Source organism: Ailuropoda melanoleuca, chromosome 1, assembly GCF_002007445.2.
Source record: "Ailuropoda melanoleuca isolate Jingjing chromosome 1, ASM200744v2, whole genome shotgun sequence".
In the NCBI taxonomy this organism is placed as follows: domain Eukaryota; kingdom Metazoa; phylum Chordata; class Mammalia; order Carnivora; family Ursidae; genus Ailuropoda; species Ailuropoda melanoleuca.
The window spans coordinates 150,444,091-150,459,421 of NC_048218.1; the positions used below are offsets into that span (position 1 = coordinate 150,444,091).

The 15,331-nt window shown below is 30.4% G+C and overlaps 1 protein-coding gene across 11 annotated transcripts in view; it reads left to right on the plus strand.

Annotated features, from left to right (window-relative positions):
• The window catches only part of PHF14 (PHD finger protein 14), a 240,606-nt gene that overhangs the window by 135,051 nt on the left and 90,224 nt on the right, over positions 1-15,331 (plus strand). For 8 of the 11 annotated variants that reach the window (XM_034668347.1, XM_034668327.1, XM_034668335.1 and 5 more), the window contains 2 exons: positions 11,722-11,751; positions 12,479-12,596. In XM_034668347.1, the coding sequence (XP_034524238.1) occupies positions 11,722-11,751; positions 12,479-12,596 (148 nt within the window). Of the gene's footprint in view, positions 1-3,622; positions 8,295-8,322; positions 8,363-11,721; positions 11,752-12,478; positions 12,597-15,331 lie in introns of those variants that run through there. The other 3 variants (XM_034668318.1, XM_019807453.2, XM_019807454.2) reach the window with 3 other exon arrangements.

Sequence of the window (15,331 nt, forward strand, 5' to 3'; positions counted from 1 at the left end):
ATGGCTAATTTGCTTTACACATTCAATATTTAATATGACATTCTTTGACTTGTAAATCTATATTAATTAAAGCATTTCACCTTTAAGTAATTTTGTATGATTCCATAAATATTTATATGTTACATGTTATCAGTGTTTGAATTTTTAAATTTTTATTTTTCCTTTTAAATTAAATACATTATAAACAAGTAATTTGTATTTAAGGAAAACAAAAGCCTGAACATTGTATATATTAATTACATAGTGAAGTGTGGTATTTCTGGAATAAGCAGTTTTAGAGTACTAAACATTATAATTTCAAGCATATATAGCAGTGAAATATTTCTCGTTCACTCATGTATTTTTTCAGTAAAATTTGTTTTTGAAATTTTTTACTTATTTTCCATTGCAATGTGTTAATATTTTAAGTTTACAGAAGGGATTGTTGATTATACATTCAATTGTTTGGAAAGACTGGAACTCTAGCCACAGTTCTGCTTTTGGCTAGATGAATGACCTTGAATTAAATTACCTCTAAAGTCATTTTCTCATCTGTAAAATAAAGGCATCAATCTTATTTTTTTCTCAAATTCTGTAACATTTGTAACTTGAAGAAATTCCAAAACAAACACTGTACAGTCCTGAAAAGGATCTCGAAGCCTGTAATCCCACCATTCGTTACTTGAATCATCTGCCCAGTATTACTACTAAGAGACGGGGAGAGAGCTTCTGTCGGGGATAGTAGTGTGTAAGTAACCCATTTCCTCTTGAGGCAGGTCTGACTGCTGGCAGTTTCTCTCCCCAGGTGATTGAAATGTCTCTTTTTAATAATTTCAGTCTTTGGAGTCATACAAAACAAGCATAATCCAAGTCCTAGTATTAGAAACCAACTGTATTTTTTGGTTTTTCTTTTTTTAATCAAACATCTCTTTTCATCTGTTCCTTCTATAACAGAGTTTTGATTTGTATTGGTTTTGCATAGTTTTGGACATATGAGATAAACATAATGTTAATAAAATTAGAGGTGAAATGAATTTGAAAATAATATTGGATATAAATTTTGTAGTTGATAGATTTTTATATCTAGGTAATAATGTATAAGAATCGCATTAACGTTTGTAATTGAACCCTAGAAAAATGTTATTTTGAAGTCTTTATGGACTGGGAATTTAAATAATGCTAATGTTAGATATTTACTATGTCCCAGACTCTCTTCTTTTCCCTCTAAATGTATCATCTCATTTAGTTCTTAACAACAGTCCTATGAGGTATGCACATCTCCGTTTTGGAAATTATATCTAAGGTACAGAGATACTAAGCATCATGAAATAGAAATTATTCCAGTTATATATTGATACTATATAAATGATGTATTAAAATATAAAATTTTCCCTTCCAGTAAATACTTATACTGTTTGATAAATCTGCTCTGCATATTAGTTGCTGAGATTTACTGAGTGCTTTTTATGGGCCAGTGTGCTAGTGATTTACATATTTTATCTCATATGATCCCAGGAAATAGATACAGATTTTATCCTTATTTTATGGGTGAGGGAACTGAGAAGAATTACTTGTCCAAGATCAAACAACTAGAAAGTGGTGGAATTAGGGTTTGAGTCTAGATAGTCTTGACTATGTGGCCTATGCTCTAATCATTAGGTATACAGCCTCTCTAGACTACACTGCGTTAGCATATTTGACTTTGTTGGGTCGGAAGAAGTAAATGCTTCTTGGCAGACAATTCCAACTATACAAGATACAGACTACTGGTGCATGCATCAGGGAAGCCCTTTGAAAGTACTTAATTCCTTTTCTCTACAGTAATTTGTAAGTAAGCTTACTAGGTACATATGGAATAAATACAAAGCCACAACTTGATTTCTGATGTAAAAGACCACAGAGTCTTTTTTCCTAGGAAGATAGTAGCCAAAACAAGTCACACTTCTTATTCTGGCTTTAAGGGAGATTTGGAATATTAAGTAAAATTTTAGGATAGAGGAATATTAGCAGTAGCTTTTTAGTTTTTTTCAAAGTTGGAGTTCAACTTAGATTTAATTGGGGTTTAAAGCAGATTTCCATGATATCTAATGTTTCTATGTTCAGATTCCTTTTAAAGTTAAATACAGATCTTTTGGGTTGTCTGCTAGTCTCCATCATTTGTGCATGTAATTAAGATTTAATTATACTTCTGTGGTAAATGGTGTGGTTGCTTCCTACTTGCATTATGCTTATGTAGTAGTTCTTAAGTTGCAGTCAAAGCACTTCTCAGAATATCGCATTCAGATTGTGCTTAAAGCTCTTAGAGACTGAAGCACTGAGAAAAGTTAGCATATATAAATTCCCTGTTTGACACAAGGGAATTCAGCTTTCCCTATGTCCTTGTTATTTGACAAGGGAAATTCAGCTCTTTGTTTATTTCTCATATGTCGATAAGTACATTTCTCTGAAAACTATGTTTCACATTATATTCTTTTTTTTCTGTACTGTACAGTTTTGTTTTTGCTTTCTTTGGAAATTATTCAGCTTGGTGTGGTAGCTCTTCTCAGTAGTGCTGTATTTGTCTGTGATTGTGCCACTTTTCACTTTCTTTTTCTCAATGGAACTTAGAAGCATTAAACACATCTTTCTAGTAGTTAAATATTAAAACGAAGTTTCTCTATGATCTGTGACTACTTTGACAATTTCACCTCATCTACATAGGTATAACTGTCTGAAGGAAATAAAATAAATTTCTATGTTTACCACAGTAAAAAAAAAAANAGAAAAAAAAAAAAAAAAAAAAAGCTCTTCTAATCACTGAGCACCTAACATTTCTCCTCTGAAAATAAAGGCATGATGTAGCAAATGAATACATGTTGCTAGTGAAATAAATACAAGAAATACCAGAAAAAAGTTTTTAGAAATAAATGCAAGTGAATGATTTTTGAAAATTTGGCTAAAATTAGTACATTCATGATCTATCAGGCCTTCACAGTTAGGTATAGTCTCTGCTGTTGCTGTTGCACAGTCCACTAAAATAGCTAGTTCGGGATATACTTCTCACAATTGTAGCCCAACGTTTCTAGTATAGTCCTTAACAAAGGAAGGCAGTGTAGGCACAGGGGATAAGAATCATTTGAAAATGTCTCCCCTCAGACTGTATAGTTGAGCAGAACCAGCCCTGTAACATGGTGATTAGGTGTGCTTGTTTTCAGCACAGTTGCATTCAGTATATGCCTTCAGCATAGTTTCTCAAACATTGTTAAATTGCCATAGCTGAAGAAAAAAGAGCAAACTGCTATTTTTTGGAACATTTATTGATCAAATACATGTTTGCTTATGTAAATATAAACCCTCCAATATTTTTATATTTTCTTTTTGTTTTAGTGAGATAGATTTATTTTGACAACTAAAACTAATAACAACAATACTAATAATACAAGAGGAGGCAACTCAATGTTTCAAAGGATAAAATGACTCCATTTTAACCAGTAAGAACTTATACAAGATCATGGCATTTAGGTTTAGGGTATCTATCTCTTTGGACCAAATCATATGTTATTTGAATCTACTGCGGTATTGTTAGTATGTTTCATAAGACATAGTACAGAGCTGCTATGATCTTTAAATGTTAATGTTCTTTTCTTATCACTTTACTGTGTAGATACCCTTCATGAGACCCAACTCTGCCACAGCTCATCCTCGGAGGCAATCCTGGAAACCTCTTTTATAAGTGTGATTTTAAAAATGTGGATAACACTCTCAATAGAGTACATAAAGTAAAGGAGAACAGCTATCTTGTCCTTCCCATAAGCTTATCACTGCAAAAAGTTGCCTTTGCTTGTCAGGTTTGGATAGAATGTAATTGATTGGTTTGTTGCTTGGACTGACAAGGCAGTTAATTTACCTGTGTGGATTTTTTCCTATTTTTTTCTTATACTTTTTTTTTCCTTGCACTAATCAGAAACATTTGATATGTGCATTGTTGAAAAATAGTAGATAATGTCTTGTCAGAATTGTCCTATTAAGTAATGTCTTTCCCTCTTGCTTCTTTGGCAAATGATGATATACAGTGTTTGGACTTACTGAAGAGTTATGGAAGCCTGTGGGACTTAAATGCAATGTGCTACTCACTGTTGTTGTTGAACAATACCAGTAACAAGAAAGACAATGCATTCCACTAGTCTGCTATTCTATTTCATCCAATTTAAAACATATATTCATATGTGAAATGTTACATTGGGAAACAACTATAGACTCTTATATTAAAGGTTCTCTCTATTTATAATACTCAGCAAAAGTGAAAGACTTGTAAAGCATATGCCATTCTAGTTTTGGCTCATTAGTTCTAGTGTGAAAGCACTAATGTTATTAGCATGAAACTTTCACAACTTCAGATTTTAAGCTCATTAGTAAAATATATGTGTTGATCTCTAGATACTTTTTGGTAATACCCAAATTTATTCAGTCTTTATTAATTTAATATGAACTTTCTGTGTTCAATATAATTTTATTTTTCCTGACCTTAAATATGAGGTTATGAAATAAGGAGGGAGATACAAAGCTTAATGACTATACAACCTGCCAGCTGAAAGATCTTCATCAACATTTATATTTTTCCAGAGGTTTACAGAATTAAAATTTGATCTTCAAGTTTTAATGATCCAGTTTTAAATCAACGACAGAAATATGTTGAATATTCCATCACTCCATGTTGAACTGATTTAGAAGAGACTCATGGCTGAAATTGAAATGTACATATACATGTAATTGTTAACATGTCTCTTGGAATTTCCTGATTTATAAATGTGGTTTGGACATCTTTCAGGGATAGTGGCAATTGAAAATAGTTTAAACTTTAGGAATAGAGTAGGCAGTGTTCTAGATAATCAAAAGCAAGTGTAAGTTTAAAGTTGCTGTATGCTAGTAATCTATAGTTACAGTAAGGAACCATATTATTGGATAAGATGTTTAATAAAAGTAATATGTATATAAAATATGTATAAACTGACATTAACTTATCGAAAGATCTTTTAACATTGGAGGAAAAATATTAATAGACTCTAGCAAAACCAGTAGGCATTTTTTTTTTCTGAAATAAGGAAGGACTCATTATCTCTACATAAGCTTAAGAGAAAGTTGATAATTATTACTATTGCTTAATTGCAACTGATTATAAGAAAAATGACAGATTGCCATTTCCTTAAAAGAATATGCTAATACTCCTGGCCCTCCTTTGAAATATGGTGAGAAGTTACTAGTGGTCATTTTATTTTAGATTTTTTGAAAAATCATTAAGCCTTGTGGTTTTGGTGTCACTATTAATCAAAATCCTTTCCACCTTGGTTCTAATTAGAATACTACATAATTATCATTCTCTATCCTACAGTCTTCAGTGGTAGATATGCTATTCCATATTTGGTGCTAACCCTAAAATCTTTGTCACACATTGCAAATACAAATCTCATAATTCATAAGATCATTGGTCCTGCAAACATGTATTCAGAGTAAGAGAACTTTTAAAGGGAGTAGAATAAAACATTTTCTCCTACTAATCTCCTAAGTGCTCTCATATTTCCACAGTATAAAATTAACTCTCTTCCATAGTTGGTCCGATTGCTATTTAAAGGAGTGATTAATGTACTTAGAAAATATGCACTAAATGATGTGTATTTCACAGATGTGTAAAATCTGCAGGACGGGTAAATGATGGCTATTTCTAACAAGGTAGGGAAAGGAAAAATACACTAAAATATCAGGAAGGTAATTAAATGACTCAGAAATGTAGGAAGAATGACATAGTATTATCTAGTGGTGGTTCTCAAACTTCATAGTGCATCAGAATCATAGGAAGGATTTGTTAAAACACAGATTGTTGTGCTATTTCACCTCCTCATTGTCCTCTTCCCCACCTTACCCCCTCCTCCCGTCTCCCTACAGTGTCTGATTCAGTAGGTCTGGGATGAGGCTTGAAAATTGCATTTTTAATAAGTTCCTTAGTGATACTGCTGGCCAAGGACCACCACTTTGAGAACCATTTGTATATAACAGTTTTTAAAAGAATCATTGTGTTGCGGTTGACATTGATTGATTGAAGATGGAGTTAATGTCCTTAAAAGAGCCCTTACATTTTCAAAAATATTTGTTTCTAGGTAAGTTTGTAGGAGTTACATCTATAACACATACAGTGTCTTTATTTTTATAAATTCATTTGAACAATTTCTTTTTTTACTTTTTAAGTTTTTAATTTTTAATTTTTATTATTATGGAGACAGCACTATTTTACATAATTAAATTAGTCAGAAAACATTGCCTTTGTCCATAATTCACTAATTCCTTTGCTAAAAAAAGGTTGGAAATTAGGGTTATGTTTGAACATGAAAAGGTTAGCTTTAACCTTTATCCATCTTAAGTTTAGAAATGGTATTTATGTAGCACTTATATACCATCATTATTCATGTATTTCTTGATGTTTATCTGATTTTACATTTATGGCATTAAAATTAGATTACTGACCAATAAATAATAATCATTTATTATCATTATCCTATTTCCTTGTTTATACATCTTATCACTTAATGAGACCACTGTTTTTAAACAATGTTTCTTATTCGACAAAACTTACCACTGTTTTACTTGATTCACAATATGGGAATATTTTATGAATATTTCACCAAAATCTGTTCAAGGAGTTGTAGAAGGACTTTCTACAGCAGAGTGGAATGTAATGTTCAAAAAAATTTTTTTTTTATTTTATAAAATTGTTTTTGACAATCGAAACTTGTTTAAGAGACTCAGTTTTAGGGTTGCATGCATATGAAGATAGGTTTTTTTTTCTTACCTGTTTGTGTCAGCACTTTGTAAATTTACATAAGGATTGTGATTAAAAATATTTCTGAGGTGGACGTGGTTTGCAAATACTTTTTGTAAAAACATAGGCCTCTTTCTCCCAGTGCTCACTCTAAGACTTTCTGCAGGTCTGCTGATAAGATTCACTGCTGTTCAGGTACATAAGATACAATGAAATTGGATGTTCATGCTGGGCTTTGTAAATAAAATGAGATTGACCCCCCAGCTATTATCTCATTTATCTGATTTACATTGTAAAATCAGGATCTACACTATTGATTAGAGCATAATTAGTTAATTATGAACAGGGAAATACAAAGTTATGTGGGGCTTGAGCACAGCAGGTTGTACTGCTGAAAAATTTCCAAGGGCATGAGCAGATGGAGATCAGTTTATTAAAGAACAAAGCAGACGTGTTTCAGGTATGGAAATGTCTAATCATTCTCTTGTGCTGTGAGGAGGTACTTGACCTTAATTGTGTGTTTTTATATGAATTCTTTTTGTTTCATGTTTTGTCTTTCTTATCACCCATTCATTCATTATTGCCTGTGATAAAAATAGAGGTCTGCAGTGGCATTGAGGAAAATATGTTGAAGATCTCCACATTAGTCTTCTATTTGTAAAATATGATATAAAGTACATTTTCTAATTATTTTGTTTAGAAAATGGTCATATAGGTGGTTTGTACTAAAACTGTAAAATATAAGGAATAAAATGTCCTTATTGATGTAAAATGTTATGCTGATATTGGTAGAATGCAGAATTTTGTTCAAGCTTGTATTATCTTAAAAGGTATTTAACTCATGGGCCACAATCCAGCATTTTCTCCATCTGTTAAAATGAGTAATTGAAATAATTGGCCAATATTCAACAAAAGAATCTATCACTACTGTTAATAGATTTGTGCAGGTGTTTTAAGCTGCTGGTGAGATTTTATTTAAGTAATGTTAACATTAAAGATCAGTTTTTTTGGTTTTTCTCATATAGAAGTTTTACAAAGAAATCATGAAAAAGTAAGGAAACCCATCAGTTCTCTCAGTATTTGTTTTCTTTTTGAGTGAACAGATGTAATGGTATATATTTTCAATCAGTATTTTGCCATATATAGACATGGATCTAAATAAAATGTTCCTTGACATAAAAAATAGCTGTCATTATGGATCGACTTGATCACAAAAAATGTACATACCTTTTCAAGTCTCATGTTATGGATTTCTCTTCTTCTGAAGTTTAGCTTATCATCTGGCTACAAGTTATAGGCATAGGAGGTGCACTTTTAATTGTTGCAGTTAGTTTAAAAATAGTGATTTATTATATTCTAATGAAATTATCAATTGGAAATTAAGAGGGTTAAAGAAATCCTTTGGAATACTGGCTTTTAGCCTTTCTCTTGGTACAGGCAGAAAAAATAAATCAGTTGTTTCTTTTTACTTGTATTTACTTGTATTTACTTGTATTCATATTTAGGATCTTAGGACATGAACATAAGTCATTTTCTTCCTCTTCTTTGTCTAGGGTGCTATACTTAACCATATGCTAAGTAAGTATTTTAAATACATATTTATTTGGTCACTGCATTTTGTCAAATCATTGTGTGAAAGACCACATATATATAGCTGCTTTATTATTTACATAGGTATCCTTTATGAATCTGATACCTAGAAGTTGTATTTAGTAATAATCTAATTAAACAATCAGGTTTCCTTTCATCTTATAAATGGGATTCATTTTATCTCATTAAAGTAATTTTAGAATGCCCTATAGTGTTAACGTGTACAATATTAGATGTTTAAAGGATACTTCTTTAAGCATCCAATTTGTATTTTATTTTAAAAAATTCATAGTGTTTCTTTATAGGTTAGTTTAATATTCTTTTTAAATATTTTAAAATACTGCCTTTCTACTTAGTATATGTGCTGTTGGTATGTATCTTTTTTTACATAGACATTTGTGTTCTTTAATAAAATATGTTGTTTATATCACTATACTTTTGTGGGTCAATAACTGCTCTTGGAAAAGATTTAAAACATTGTATTCACTATTTTTTGATTAATTAAATATGTATATATTATGTGCAGCAGTTATGTGTTTCCAGCTATATGTAAGAAATAGAAGTAGAGACCATAAATAATAATTTGATCAATAACTACTTCAATTTTATTTCACCTTTTAGGTAGCAGAATGATCGCAGACCCTTAGGAGTTTCTGGTTTTCAATTTTTAAAAAAGATCTAAATTTGTAACATAGCTAGAATTTATTGGCTGACAATTTGCTTAAGTTTCCAAAGTGGGGTGTGTGTGTGTGTGTGTGTGTGTGTGTGTGTGTGTGTGTGTGTGTGAATGAAATAAGTAATCCACTATTTTTACCATCTACATTGTTCTTTGGTTTCTAGGATTCTTGATGGTATCTCTTGCATTTGTCTATGATGTATTAATTCTTACAAATTCTTTTGGAGTTTACTTGTATCATTCAGGGTATTTTTGTACCAGCACATAAAGCTATGGATGTCCTCAATATTCTAATGTAGAAATGACCGTATTTTTCCCACAGGGAAGTAAGTTTAGTCATTTGTAGAAAGAGCCTTAATTTGCATATTTATTTAATGTAGAAATGACCGTATTTTTCCCACAGGGAAGTAAGTTTAGTCATTTGTAGAAAGAGCCTTAATTTGCATATTTATTGACGAAGCTATTGATTTCAAGATTGATTTCTCTTTGTGTTTTTCCTTTCCTGGGTTTTGACAGTTCCTAAGTATATTAACTACTCTTTTTTGTTATTTAGTCTTGCAATTGCAGTTTTTATTTACTGGTGAGTGAGCTATAACTTGAGAGAACTCTCATATCACCCCCTAATTCTGACAAGCAAATTTTGTCTTTCCTCTGAGACCCATTACAAATACATTAGAGTTCCATATGGAGACTAAGTCATTCTAAAAGGTATTACTAATGGTATAGTCAGTAAGGATTATGTTATTTCCAAATGGCATATACTTCCAACATTATCATCTGACAAATCTAGCATGTAAAACCTTTCTTTTCCCTATGCGTTTATTCTTAGGCTGGTAACTTGATTTTATGATAAATTGAAATCTCGTACAAACTGGAACTATATCTAAGTGTAGCAAACTTGTTCTTAAATTTATTAGCTGGAAATACATAGATATAACAACAAGAATCACCTGCATAGATGAAGGTGAAAAATAATAAATTAAAATTTATGTTTATATATTCACCATGGTGTTTGACGTGAGTTATACACTACAAATCATAATTTCAAGTTATTATGGCACAGTTTTAAAGTAAATATACAATAATTAGGTTGTAATTTGATATAAACTAGGAAAACATTAATGCCATAACTCTTCACCTATCAAGAGCCCAGATTATTGGCAATCTGAATTCTGAGGAACATTGCGCAAAAACCTGAAATGAAGCAAAAAGGACTATGTAGTTAACCAAAATTTAGTCCATATACTTAACTCGGTAGAAGTTCTCATTTTCATGTCTTTTAACTGTCCGTTTGCATAGTTTTACTAAGGTTAAAGATCTGTTTTCTAAATCTACAACAAATTATTGTTAGGGAAATGCTTAGACAAATAGAATCAATATCAGAAAGCAGTAGACGATAATTTTCAAGCAAGTGAGGACCCTGATAACCTATAAAAGTTAAATACGAGAATTCAAACAGAACAGCAGATGGATAGTACTCCAAACACAAAAGGCTGGCATGCTGTTTGACACATAGCAGCATGTGTTCCTTGTATTCATGACCCTGAGATGACAAAATAAAGTAAATTATATTTAATGTATTTTCTTGATGAAGCAAAGAATGGATTCTTTTTAAATTTCCCATCAAAAGTGATTGAAATACTAGTTTTCATGCTTGAAGGAATATGCACTTAGCTGTCTGGAAGTCTCAACCTTCTCATAAATTCAGAAGTGCTCATATCCTGAAGCTTCCTGTAACTATATGTAATGTAATTCAAGTTTTAACTATTGAAAGGTAAATAAGTTGAATTGACACGAAAGAACATAAAATTGGGTGGGCTTGTCATTTAGTCTCTTTATGTTACATCTGATGTTAGCTATATATTATCTGTTATTTTTTCTTAATGCCAGAACAACAGGTATATGAATATTTTGACTGCTTTTAAATATATTTTGGTTTATTTATAATATATTGGCATAGTAAATAAAGTGCTGTTATTCTTATTTTTCATGTAGCTAGAATTATCATGATAGACCATTTTTTTCAAGTCTGTGTCTTGAGTCTAAAAAAAGATTTTTGGAAAAGTGCATTAAGTTTATTTGGTTCATAAGAAAGTTGTGGAGGAAGAAATGCATAAACTTATGACATATTGTGTTTTAAACTTCTTTATAACTGCATAACTTAGTTAAGTTGCTAACTTTCTAAAACTCTTGATTTCCAAAACGGGTCTTTTGATGTTTGGATTTTGTAGCATGATTTGAAGTTTTTACGTAATTGTAGATTTATAGTCCCCTTTGTGATGGTTTTTGAAAATCAATCGTTTTTCTTTGTGTATGGTTTATAACATTAGTTCCTTCTGCCTTGTTTCTAATAAAGCTTACTGAATAGTGATTTTGTATTTTCTTCAAGTAATACATGTATTATAAAAATTTTCTCTTGGTTTCATATTTGTGGATTTCTCAATGTTTTAAATCAGTAAGAGAAAAAATATAAAGAGAATCTGACAGATTGAAGAAAAGTATTTTAACTTTTAAGTTAAAATTTTAACTTTAAACTTTAAGCACAAAGATAATGAGGATATAATCCTTTCTCTAAGATGTATACATCTTTGTTATTTGTTGTTAAATTTTGGTATTGTTATTCCAACTGATGCAAATTTTTTTTTACAAAAACAATGAAATAATGCAGATCTTTCTTCATTATCAGCAGGATGAGATTGTCTGAAACGAAGAATAGGTATGATAGTTTTCTTAGATTTTGTACATCATAGGTGGCAAAGACACTATCAAAATATTTGTTTAATAAGCTTTAAGGTGTACTAGGAGGTACTTTGAAAAACCAAATGCACTGAGAGAAGGTGACAGGTAAATTTTGAGAATATTTGTATTTGAGAAAATAATACCAAATTCTTAGGATGGTTTTTATTTGCTAGATTGCATTAGCATGCTGTAAACATTAGAAAGTGTATTTACAATCTACCTTAACTTGGAGAAAGAGTGGTAAGGTATAAATTGTATAGGATTGATTACAGCTTAAGTTTTTTTAAGTAATCACAATGTATTAGATTGAATTCATAATCTAGAATTAAATAGATCTTACATTAAATGTTTTTAAGTTAATGGGCTAATGATTAATTCTTGAAGTTCAAAACTGAAATTGTGGTGTTTGTTAGTTTTGAACACATTTGGCTATTCACATACATTCATTTATATGCTCTTAACATTTCTACTATCAAAGTGTTCTGAATGATATTTGCTTTGTTAATTTTATAGTTGTATTTTGTTTTTTCCTAAAACATTTATTTCAGGTTTAGATTGTCTTTGTCATAGACATTAATTTAATAATTTTGTGAACTGAGCATAGAATTAACCATGTTAAAACGTATAGTAATTTGTCATTTGTCTTTGAAAAAGATAATTTTTTTATATTATTTAGATATACCATGAATCTATTTATCCTGCAGGTGTGATGAATGCAGACTGTGCTACCATTTTGGCTGTTTGGATCCTCCTTTGAAAAAGTCTCCTAAACAAACAGGCTATGGATGGATATGTCAGGAGTGCGATTCTTCATCTTCTAAGGTAAGGAGAAAAAAAGTCCATAAGAAGAACTGTTTTACTTCATTTTGATAGCCATATCATATCATCATCTTCCTAACTTTAAAAATAATTATAATTGTGAACGACCAACATTTTAATCTAATGTACTTCAAGAATATTTTGTGATGGTGATTTTATTGCCTTTAAAATAAGGAATAAACAGCTCTACTAAATTGTAGTAGTTTCTTCTGAAATATTTTAGCTGTTTTGTATATTTTCTATATTAATGTAACATATTAAATAGTGTTCAAGTCGCCAAAGAAAGTCACCCTGTACTAATTTACCACACGTAAGGAATGGCAGGGAAATTCTGCCTTGGGTCATAAGAAATTTGTTTTGACAAATATATATTAACATATATAAATGTGAGTCAACAGAATAACCAATAAAATCCTATCTTATTTTGTAGATGACTCACTAAGTATATTGTAAATGTTTTATAAAATCTGTTCTTTGAGATCTAAGTGAAATAAGTCAGAGAAAGACAAATACCATGATTTCACTCATGTGGAATTAGAGAAACAAAATATGGATATAGGGGAGGATAAAGGAGAAGTCTATTCTTGAGAAAACTAGTTTTTATATCCTGAAATTTATTTTTGATATTTATTTTGTTAAGTAAAAAGGATAATAAGGTTGTTTGGTATTTTATCTCCAAAAATTACTGAAATTATATCTTTTGAATATCAGTATTATAACCTTAAATTGTAGTGATCTACAGTTCAAAATTATTGTTTCTTTAAAGTCTGTGAATACTTAGACTCCTGATACTTTAACTCATTTGACAAAAATATTGAATGTATTTGAACTAAGACATTCTGGTCAGCTATAGGTTAATCACATTGTTCTTCCTTAAATAGATAATGGAAATCAGCTATCTATTGTAATATGGACATGAAGTCATCTTTCTTAAATGCCATTTAAATGCATTTGTCTGTCCTAGAGTTAATTAAAATTGATACTGAATTCCTTTCTGATTGTGGAAATCAAGTGTGTGTGTGTGTGTGTGTGTGTGTGTGTGTGTGTGTGTGTATGTGTATATGTTTGGCCAAATTATTGCCTTTAGATTCTGAGTCTAATTTTGAATGTTCAAGAACCTTGATAATGGCTATGGAGAATGGTATGTGCATTGAGTCTAGTAAGTCATTAATGAATGATCCATTTTTAATTTGAGAACCTCCAAAGGATAGAAATTCACTGTTTTCAGAACATACCAAAATCATGAATAATCCCAAAGGCATAACAGATATCTGTATAAATGTTTGCTGTTTTACCTTTTAATAAAGTATAAGCTCTAGTAAAAAAACAAAAACAAAAAATCCCAAAATACTTATTTTTTAACTTAAAACAATTACCTAGGTTACCACAGAGGCCATTTGTAAAAATGTATTCATGAAAAAATGCAGAAAAACATTTGGTTATAGAAAAAAAACCTATTTAAAGCATTCTTTAAATAACCAACTTTATTAAAAAGTTTACATATTTGTATAATGATTATTAAAATAGAAAATAATGTGCATTTTATTTAATAACCAAGCATTTTAACCCAAGATTTTAAACTATACAATATCAAAAATTATTTTCCAGGAATTTTATTAAGACCTAGATTTAAGAGGGAGCATTTTAATAGCAAAAGTTTATGATTAAAAAAATGCTTTACAGAAATTATATTTGAAAATGAAAAAAATAGTGTTTGTACTATAGATTTTAGAGAGTTGGCTTATGGGACTCTTTGTGGTATAATATGATTTTTCTAATACATTTTTTGTGAGGGGTTTCCTCCTACTCTCAACAAGCAAATTAGGAAAGCATCTTTTAAGGGATTTATTGCCCTTTATAAATACACTTTTCTGTATATATTCTTTTGAAGAGGTTCTGTACTACTATAAATGTGTACCATTTATGTGGTGCTTAAAGAATGGCTTTCAGGTATATAGTAATTTCATTAATGAATACTGAAAAGGAAAGGGGGCCTATTTCACATATGTTAGGAGTATATCATACATTTTGTCATGCACTTAAGATGCCAGTAGCCAATGAGAAAGATAAGGCATTTTTATTTTTGTTTTTGTTTTTACCTCTTAATGAGACAGTAGGTCTTTGGACTTTGATGGAAATCCATTAGAAAGGCACATTGTAGGAAAACTTGCATCGTATTTCCTGTATTCTGACCTTTGATTGAATACCAAATATAAACAACCAGCTTGGTCAAAATTTCATCCAATTATGGTATCTAATCTTTGGAATGTTGCAGCATTTTACTGTAAGATTTACAACAGTGAAGTGGATTTGTATTTTTATCACACCAACATGACTATTGTATACTTATACTTTTTTTCCGATAAAAAAATTAAATTTAATGTAGTAGTTAAGCTGGAAACTTAATTTATTCCCTTGAATATTTGTGTTGCATCCATTCTGTTTTGTTTACTTTTGAAGACTTCCATTCTTGACCAGCAGGTAGTAGATTTCTGTTTACATTTTCCTTTGAAAAATGTTTGCCAGTTTGGGTCCCAAGAAGAAAGCACTGACAGATAATGTCATGCTTTATAATTCAGTGAATTGCTGCAGAAGCTATTTTAAATTAAGAAATAAGTATATTATTAATATCTGAGTCAAAATCAGTATCATCTTAGGGCCTAAAAGAATGCCACCTTGGAAGTTAATATACTTTACTTGTCCTTCATTTTCTTCTATCAAGATTTGGTGGAGTATTA